The 10,515-nt window shown below is 36.2% G+C and overlaps 1 protein-coding gene across 1 annotated transcript; it reads left to right on the top strand.

The window, feature by feature from the left end:
• Positions 1-6,000: 6,000 nt before the first annotated feature.
• Positions 6,001-9,766, top strand: LOC141298165 (solute carrier family 2, facilitated glucose transporter member 11). Its single transcript, XM_073828678.1, has one exon. It carries the CDS (start codon positions 6,173-6,175, stop codon positions 7,679-7,681), a length of 1,509 nt encoding a protein of 502 aa, XP_073684779.1. The 5' UTR covers positions 6,001-6,172; the 3' UTR covers positions 7,682-9,766.
• Positions 9,767-10,515: the final 749 nt, after the last annotated feature.

Genomic DNA, 10,515 nt, shown 5'->3' with positions numbered 1-10,515 from the left:
CCTATTGGTATAAATAATTAAAAAAAAAAAGTGTGTGTGTGGGCAGTACCACATCCCTTTGTAACACCATTTTGTTTCCATTGCACAGGACAGTGAAGCAACCCTGTCAGATGACTGTGGTTTGGAGGAAGTATACCTGTAAGTGCATGCATAATGTGGCCTGAATTTGTATCTACTTGTGTACTTCTATTTCTGACTGCAGTGTGACTTTCAGGCAGAGAGGCCTGATACAGAGGTGGACAGTCTTGTAATTAATTTTACTTCCTTTATGACATGTATTGACCATTAAATGTTGTCTCTACAAATGAAACAGGGTGACATCCATTTGCTCTATAAGAGAAGTCTCCAGCAAAAAATAGAGTATACTGAGCTAAAGAAACAAAAGCTTCTAGGTAAATCCACCTTCGCTTTTATAGCCGTGGTCTCTCATCTTGATTCCACAAAGTAATTCACTATTACTACTCTAAAATATAAATTAAATGTGAAATAATCAAATGAAATAGAATGATTAATAGTACATTTCCCTTTTTTAGAAAATGACCTGTATCTGTATGAAATCAATAAGAGAATCAAACACTGCATTATCTTTAGTTACACTGATAATATTTATTTATGGAAAAACAGTGTTACACAAACTACACGAACTATGTTTAAGTGACATATGCACTTTTCAAACGACAGACTGCATTTTTTTTTTTTTTATAAATTACCCTGCATCACATATATGTGCGGTCATCTTTGACTTGTAATAATAGTACAAATTAATTGGGCAAATATCGCTGTTGCTTTTGTATAAATGAAGCGGACATAACTGAGTGGCCGCGATCTAATCCTGTTTACATAAAGTAAGCCTGCTCCAGAGCAGGTTTACGCTTACGGATCTGTTGCTATGACAGCAAGTCTCGGATGAGTGTCGAAGAACCGAATGATCCAAGATCACGCGAAATTGTCAACAATCAAATCCAGCTAACTTAGTTAGCGAGGTACGAAGAACGGACCCCATCTCACATCTGCTTGAAAGTTTCTAGTAATCCTAAAGACCTTGATTAGCTGGATCAGGTGTGTTTGATTAGGGTTGGAGCTACACTGTGTAGAGCTGTGGCCCTCCAGGAACTGAGTTTGAGACCAGTGATGTAGAGGAAGAGAGGTGTCGCTTTTGTTAGCCCCAAACATTTGGATGGTAATGCATCTATTTTGTCATAATCAACAACAAAAAATGTGTGACTGACACTTGCACATAATAACACAACCATAAATCTACAGGAAGTGTGTGTATATTTGGTAGAAGCAAGAAAAAGAGGATGGTATGTGGTCTAAGAAAACCTCAGTAAAGATCAAATGAACACAAGTCACAAACTATGAAACTGTTCAAATAAACACAGCATGGCTTTGTGAGTTTACAACCAGTGATGTAAAGGAAGAAAGGCACCGCTTTTGTTAGCCCCAAACATTTGAATGGTAATGCATCTATTTTTGTTTCTGTCACAATCAAAAAAAAAAAAAAAAAAAAAGTGTAACTGACACTTGTACATAATAACACAACCATAAATCTACAGGAAGTATATATATATATATATATATATATATATATATATATATATATAAGGGTATGTGGTCTAAGAAAACCTCAATAAAGATCAAGTGAACAAATGAAACTGTTCAAATAAACATAGCAAACTGTCACGATCTGGGCTGTGGGGTTTCCCTCAGCCACCTGAGGTCGCTGTTCCCTGCACTGCACTTCCTAATTGTTATCACCTGTCTTTGTCATCAGCACTCATCACATCCACAGCTGTTCACAATCACCATTGTCTTTATAATCTCCACTCTCCCACTACCCTGTTGAGTTTGCATTGTCTTCTGATGTCTGTCCCTAACGTGTATCCTGCTCTTGACCCAGTCGTGTTGTGCCGTGTTGGCCTTTTGGTTTTGTCTGTTTGTTTGTTTATTGTTTAATTAAAACACCTTACCCGCATTTGGACCCTGACCTCATCTCTCAGCATCCGTAATGTGACACAAACATAGCAAATATTGTGACCAATATTTTGAAGGCGGCTAGCATAAACATGTGATGCTGCTTTGAAATAAACACTGGTTTACTTTCTTTTATATTGTGGTCTGTGGTGGTCTTTATTCCTGACAGCAGTATTGGCCTTGCATTGTGGCAGATGGCAGAATGTTAACTGAATGGACAACAAGCTCTGAGCCTGATTGGGACAAGGATAAAATTAAATATTCATATTAGACATGTATATCGTGAATTGAAAATTTCACAGTTTCAAAACCACTAAAATCTTCTGTTACACCATATCTGTGGTATGCACTTTTTTTTTTTTTCGTGGGAGCAGTCAGTTAGCTGTGTGCACCGCAAGCGTGAGCAGGGAGTAAACAGAGTGTTTGCTAAGCGCATCCATTGTTCTTTTCACACGCGGCTGAACAGAAAAAAAAAAGAAAAGAAAAAACAAGAATATAGACTTGTTGCCAGGGTAACAAAAAATATTTTAATAAAATTACATTTTAAGAAGATACAAAGGATGAATGTAGAGATACAGTTTTCATAACTCTCAAATTAATAGAACTTTGGATAGTTTCCATATGGGCTATCTAAGTCCACTTTTACAAAGAAAAGAGAGGTTTAGAGCCAGTAAATTTTTGTTTATAAATGTGAAATGTATAGCTAACAGAAAAAAAAAAAATGAATACGTAATATTTTCCTGTATTCTCTTTAAAATATTCAAATATAATCCAAAGAAAGGATCTTTAAAACAAAAAGATATGTCACTTACAACAACATATGATTGGTAAACACTAAAAAGTAAGACCAACAACTTTTCTGTGTGTGTTCAAAACAAATGAAATCTTCTTCAGAAGAGTGACAAAAACTGCAGTTCCCGAACAGTGTCTTCTGTACAGAATAGGTATGTTCGCATCTAATTTCAAGTACAATGTGTCTTGATTTGTTATTAGAATAGTAATATTATATAATTATATCATATTATATAAATGTATTTGTTAATGATGCGTGATGTCAGCATGACATTTGTTTCTGTGGCAACAACATTGGCTTATAACTTGCTACAAAATTGTTGAACTTCATGGTAACTGTTTAAAAACCCGCCAAAGCTGTGGCAGGTAACGCTGTCAAATCACTAGCCAATTTGGAGCTCACCTAGGTGAGCAAAGTAACATATCCTTTTATATGTTGATAAAAAATATCACGTTTGGACATTTAAACATCCATTTCCAAATGTATATTTTGTTTTTCAGCATGATATGGCTCATATCAGGATTTGGTGGGTGCTCTTATCCAAAATGGCACATGCAAGGTGATGTGTCGACTTTATGAAATTAACGAGAATTTGAATATTCATATCTAAGATTATGCAATGCATTATTAACTGTAATATGAATATGTCTTATGAATTATTATATTTATATCATTATTAATCTTTTTAATAATATGTATTCAATGCCCTAACAGTTTTACCCTGACTGACATTTTGAGACTGTATGCTGTTGCTATGTAGCTATGTTATTTTTGTACATTTATCATATTTATCATCAACTTAGACAAAGACCGATTCTTAGAACAAGAACAAGAAGTACTTCTTAGTAAATGTGCCTTTTTAAAGTTTGGGTTGGTGGGTAAATTAATAACACGGGCTGAGACATAAGTATTGTGTTCTTAATGAAAATTACACATATAAGCGACCTATAGACTTCCTGTACTGTCTGTTTTTTGGGTATAAGAAATGCTAACCCTGCACCCCTTGCAGATCGGAGACTTCACACTTCTTACTTCTTCTTTCTCTCACTGATTTTGACAACATACCAAGCCTGTTACGAATTTAAAGGCCTTAAACAAAACCACAACAATGTTGTTTCTTGAAAAACTACAAATGTAAAACTGAACCTTCATAACACAGTTTAAATGATTTTAAATAAAGGTCATTAATAAGCCCATATACTTTTGTAATTTAGCCAGGTCTTTAATCAGTTTACCGAGTCTTTGAATATGTACAGTCAAGTCCGAAATTATTCATACCCCTGGAAAATTCTGACTTAAAGTTACTTTTATTCAACCAGCGAGAACTTTTTTTTTTATTAGAATTGACACAGATGTCTCCCAGAAGATAATAAGACGATGTACAAGAGGCATCATTGTGGAAAAAAAATATTACTCATCTTTTATTTACATTTAAACAAAAAGTGGCATGTCCGAAAATTATTCACAATAATCAATAGAAAAGCCTTTATTGGCTATTACAGCAATCAAACGCTTCCTATAATTGCTGACCAGCTTTTTGCATGTCTCCACTGGTATTTTTGCCGATTCATCTTTAGCGATGAGCTCCAACTCTTTCAGGTTGGAGGGTCTCCTTGCCATCACCCTGATCTTTAGCTCCCTCCACAGATTCTCAATTTGATTTAAGTCAGAACTTCAAAACATCAATGTTTTTGTCTGCTAAGCATTTCTTCACCACTTTTGCTGTGTGTATTTGGGTCGTTGTCGTGCTGAAATGTCCACTGGTGCCCAAGGCCAAGTTTCTCTGCAGACTGCCTGATGTTATTGTTGAGAATTTTGATGTATTGTTCCTTTTTCATGGTGCCGTTTACTGTGATTAGGTTCCCTGGTCCACCGGCCTTGGTGGTGATCCTTGGATTCTTTTTTATCTCTCTCATTATCCTCCTGGCCAGCACAGGTGTCACTTTTCAGGTGTGATTTTTCAGTGTGGAACATCTTGTAATTTTTAATAATACCTTGCACTGTAGCCACTGGAACTTCAAAACATTTAGATATGGTCTTATAGCCCTTTCCTGACTTGTGAGCAGCCACAATGCGCAGCCGCAGGTCCTCAGTGAGCTCCTTTGTCTTAGCCATGACTGTCCACAAACCAACAGCAGAGAGCTTCTGTTTTTCACCTGTTGAGTTGATTAAAACAGCTGTTACAATAAAAATACAAAATACAGCATTTTTTGTCTTAAAGTATATTAAGTTGCCGTTTAATGATAATTTTATTTGATAAACTTAATTATATAGTACACAATACTGACTTAATATATATTTATATAAATATTTGTATTTGTATTTGTATTTTTATCTTCCTGCTGCTGCCAGCCCCCTCCGACTTCTGGTTTTTAGTGACAGCTGACGTCTGGTTTTAGTAGCAGGTACTTCCTGCTGACAACTGGCGATTTTTCGCTAAACCCCCTCTCTAAAGAGAACATACAACATACCAAGTAAACAGTAAGGAAAATCTTAATACAATTCCAAGAAGTCCAAATAGCAGCATAACAAAAATAAAAAAAATAAACATACATTAGAAAAATTCAGAGAGAAAAATAAATAAATAAATAAACTCAGAAATAAAAATACAAGGGGCTTAATCAGCATAAAATACCTACAAAAGATTAGATTGGCCAAAATCACAATATTATTGACCAAAAAATTCGACAACACTAACCTGAACATACAATGTCCAATCTGCACCAAACTTCAAATGTTTGTTTAGAGTCCTAGCCTGAAGACATGCCAATATGCAGTTATATCAATAGCACCACCTGCTGGCAACAAGACAACAAGGTATGTCATGTATTATACTCAAACGTCAAACATCAAACACTCAAACTGATTTGTCTCTTTAAGTAAAACAACGCATTTCCTCTTGCCAGCAGGTGGCGCTATGATTATACTGAAAATTGTCTGTCAGACGTGTTCAGGACAGAACACATACTAGTTACAACAACATGTATTCCTATAACAACTTGTAAAAATGCGAATTTTGGAGAAGTAGAACAAGAACCTATCATACAAACATAAAATCTACAAAAAGTTTTTTTTTCTTCAAGTAAACATTTAGAAAGAATTCTATCTGAACATCATATCCATTGCTTTCCCTTTTTTATGTAGCCTGGGACTTTTTTGTAGCTTGGGACTTTTATTATGAAATACAGACAGACCGACGTCATTTTTGAGGAAGTTCTGTCGGCATCGCTCTTTTCAATGACAGGTGATCACCAGGGTCTACACGTGTGTGTATTCCTGCTAGGAATTTTTATAATTGCTCAACAATGACAGCTATTTACATGTGAGTGTCTTGTTTTTCCCTTGACCTTATAAAAACTATTTATTTATTTATTTATTTACTTGAAAAAAAAATTGAATGACACTATGAAGCAAGAAGGTTGGACACGCACACTTGCATTAACTGTGTGCTCTGCAGCTATTGGTGGCACTTTTCAGTATGGCTACAATATTTCAATCATTAATGCACCCACAACTTATGTGCAGAAGTTCATTAATGAGACCTGTATGAAGAGATGGGGTACAGCTCTGGACTCCAGTCAGGTGACACTGATATGGACCTTTATTGTATCAATTTACTCACTTGGAGGACTTATGGGATCTTTGCTTGCTGGCCCAATGGCTATTAAGTGTGGACGCAAGGGTGCACTGCTGCTGAACAACTGCTTCCTTTTTCTGAGTGCAGTCCTGGCTCTGAGTAGTCGCTACGCTGGCTCTTTTGAGATGATCATCCTTGCTCGTCTGCTGGTGGGGGTCAATGCTGGGGTTAGCATGAACGTCCAACCCATGTACTTTGGTGAGAGTGCACCGAAGAATCTGAGAGGTGCTGTCGCTTTTTCATCTGCTGTTTTCACTGCTCTTGGGATCTTGATGGGCCAGATAACAGGTCTGACTGAAGTTTTGGGGAGTGAATCTCTCTGGCCTTACCTGCTGGCGAGCAATGCTCTCCCCGGCCTAGTGCAGCTGGTCACCTTGCCCTGGTTTCCAGAGAGCCCCCGTTACCTGCTCATCGACCGAGGAGACAGAGAGGCGTGCGGTCAGGCCCTAAAACGCCTCCGAGCTAGCAGCGTTTTTACTGCTGAGATGGATGAGATTCTCCAAGAGCGGGAAGAGGCAGGTGAAGCCCGTGCCAAAACACTGTGGGAGCTGTTCAGTGACCGAAGTCTTCGCAGGCAGCTCTGCACCGTAATGGCTGCCAGCAGTGCTATGATGCTGTGTGGAAATGATTCCATTTACTTTTACGCCTCCTATATCTTTCAAGAAGCTGGTATTCCAACAGACAAGATTCAGTACGTCACAATCGGCACAGGTGCCTGCGAGTTCACGTCTGCTATGGTCTGTAATCTCCTGATCGAGCGGGTTGGCCGCAGGTTACTCCTTGCAGGCGGGTATCTGTTCATGTCTTTCTGGGCGGTGGTCTTCACTATTGCTCTTTCACTGGAGGGAAAAGTGGCCGGCATGCCCTATTTGAGTATGGTCTGCGTGTTCGCCTACATCTTGAGTTTTGGCATGGGTCCCGCAGGGGTCACCGGGATCCTTCCTGCCGAGCTCTTTGACCAAATGGCACGGCCCGCAGCTTACATGATTGCCGGTTCCATGATGTGGCTTAGCCTCTTCTTCATAGGAATGGCGTTTCCATTTATAGTTAGCGGCCTGGGACAGTTCTGCTTCATCCCCTTCTGTGGAGTTTGTGTGACTGCATGTATTTTCATCACTTTCACTTTGCCTGAAACCAAAGGAAGGACCCTAGCAGAGATTACTGAGGAGTTTGAGAAGCGGAACAAGAAAGGCACAGCTAATGGGCTTCCTAAATATGGTCAGCCGTCTGGCAGTCTGACTGATCCATCAGAATGCCTTGAGACTGAGAATGTCTGAAAGAGATCTGGCTGATTTTTTTGGTGCTGTATTCAGATTATTGTTTTTAATTTATGTATGTATGTATACACCTTGCAGAATCTGCAAAATGATATGGGGGATCATACAAAATGCATGTTATTTTTTATTTAGTACTGACCTGAATAAGATATTTCACATAAAATACAGTTTAAATATAGTCCACAAGAGAAAATAATAGTTTATAAAAATGACCTTGTTCAAAAAAATTTACTTACGCTTGATTCTTAATGATGTGTTGTTACTTGAGTGATCCACATCTGTGTTTTTTGTTGTTGTTTAGTGATAGTTGTTCATGAGTACCTTGTTTGTCCTGAACAGTTAAACCCCCTGCTGTCCTTCAGAAAAATCCTTGTGGTCCCATAAATTCTGTGGTTTTTCAGCATTAGTTTGTGCATTTTAACTCTTTCCAACAATGACTATATGACAACAGATGGACTAATAAGCAACCATATTACAGAAGGTTAAAATGCTCACTGATGCTCCAGAAGAAAAAATGATGCATTGAGAGCCAGCGGTGTAAACTTTTGAACGCAATGAGGAGTGCAGCCCTTCAGAAGCTACATAAGATACTTACCTGTTTCCCAGAAGACAAAATAAGTTAAATTTACCCTGATCTTCAAATTCAAAAAGTATTAATTAATCATGTTTCCTTCTAGAGCATCAGTGAGCATTTGAAACGTCTGTAATAGTTGCATATGAGTCCCTCAGTTGTCCTCAGTGTGAAAAGATGGACCTCATAATCATACAGTCATTGTTGGAAAGGGTTTAAATCCACTAAAATGCTGACAAACCAAAGAATTTGTGGGACCTGAAGGATTTTTCTGAAGAACAGTGTTTGGGACTAAAAGGGACTCATAAACAACTATCACTAAACAAACAAACAAAAAATAAACACAGTTGTGGATCATTCAGGTAACAACATAGTATTTAAAGAATCAAGTGTGTGTAAAGTTTTGAACAGGGTCATTTTTATAAATTCAGTTATTTTTTCTTGTGGACTATATATAAATGCCTTTTATGTGAAATATTTTATTCAGGCCAGTACTAAATAAAAATAGCATGCATTTTGCATGATCCCTCTTATTTAGGTAAAATAATTAACATTTTGCAGATTCTGCAAGGTGTATGTAAACTTTTGACTTTAACAGTAAATACAGTACTGTGCTGGTTTCTTCACGTGTCTTGGAGACATTGCCACTGCACTTTTGAATTTAGTCAATGTATATTTAATATTGGGTGATTTTTTTTGACCTGTCTATTAATTTATTTTAAAATACCTCAAAAAGGCCATATATTATTAATTCAAAAAATTATAAACTTGTGTACACTCATATACATTAAAGAAAAAAATATTATTTTTTACTTGATGGTTACACCACAATATTTGTGTGTTCTTGAAAATGGCATAAAAGCCATATGAAACCAGCATGAAAACCAAAAAAAGGTGCATGTTGGGCAATTATGTAGAGTATGTAGAGCTGTGGGTTTTTGTTCTTTTCCCGAAAAACTTGAATCTTGATGCCTACAAAAGTGAAATGCAATTTGCACTTATTTTACCTCATTCTGTGTCTCATATTATAATGTTGTTAATTATTTATTGATAAAGGTGTAACTTATTTTGAAAGCAACACCCTAAGAGCAATGCAATTTTACTACTGTCTTGCGTTTGTTAAAGATCAAGACAATTATTATGTGTGTGAGAGCTTACAAAGTTTTTGCTTGTTGCACCAGCAGATGGCACTATAGGATCTTTTTTTCTGTCTGCACTGTTTGTCTTTTCAGTTGGATGTGTAAGTTTGATCCAAAACATCGTCATTCACAGCATGCTGTTGCATTTAGGTGAAGTATAACCACAGTTGTAAAGAAAGACAATCAGTATAAACTCTGAATATCCTTCATTTGTGCCTTAAAAGTACATACTTGCTGCCTACTAACCTGCCTATATCAAACCTCCCAAGTAATAACCTATATTCACCAAAATGAAACTGAATATTCTATCCAAGTGTATTAAATATGTATGAGGATTGCTGTTCTAATTCTTATAAATCATTGTATAAGAACAATCTATATATATATATATATATATATATATATATATATATATATATATATATATATATATATGCAACTCAAGTTTGTAGCTAGTAAACAAAGTTGCTTGATTGAAAAAGTCTCTCTGCTTCTTTCACAGACAAGGTTGGATAAGATTAATCTTATATTTGTTTTGCAAATTAATGCGTCTAATTGCATTCAGTATGAATACATTTTCTTGAACTTAGAGGAATAAGTTGAAAAAAGTACTGAGGTGAAGATTTAGTTAACACATTTAAAGTTCCATTGAGGCTAGCTTCTCCTGTTTCTTCAGTCTTACGTCACTGATAGTTTAAGAGGTTTGCAAAAATTAATTATTTAAAAGTAAATGTTAAATTCTCTTGCAGGTAGGTAAATTAAATACACTGACTGAAAAAGCAATAAAATGTGGCATAATTTCTCTTCTGCCCAGTGCTATTTTTAGACCTGGGGTTTAGCAACCACTGCAGAATTTACTTTGGTGGTGCCTTGCATAAATTCATATCATGAAATGTTAAAAAGCACAATGTAAATACATTCTGAATAGCCAAAAGATATTTAGAATAGATTCATATTTATAGTATATTTCATATATTATAATAATTATTTAATTTTTTTTTTTGTTAAGGCTAGATGCTGCAGGTGAATATGGAAAAAAAAAACACAAATTAATAGTTATCACCTTACTTACCCAGCTGATTGATTACATTGATAATTGCAAACATTTTTGTATTTACATGTTT

This window comes from Garra rufa, chromosome 22 (assembly GCF_049309525.1).
Source record: "Garra rufa chromosome 22, GarRuf1.0, whole genome shotgun sequence".
NCBI classification, from domain to species: domain Eukaryota; kingdom Metazoa; phylum Chordata; class Actinopteri; order Cypriniformes; family Cyprinidae; genus Garra; species Garra rufa.
The sequence above is the reverse complement of the archived record's forward strand: the minus strand, read 5'-3'. Positions and strand labels throughout refer to the sequence as shown.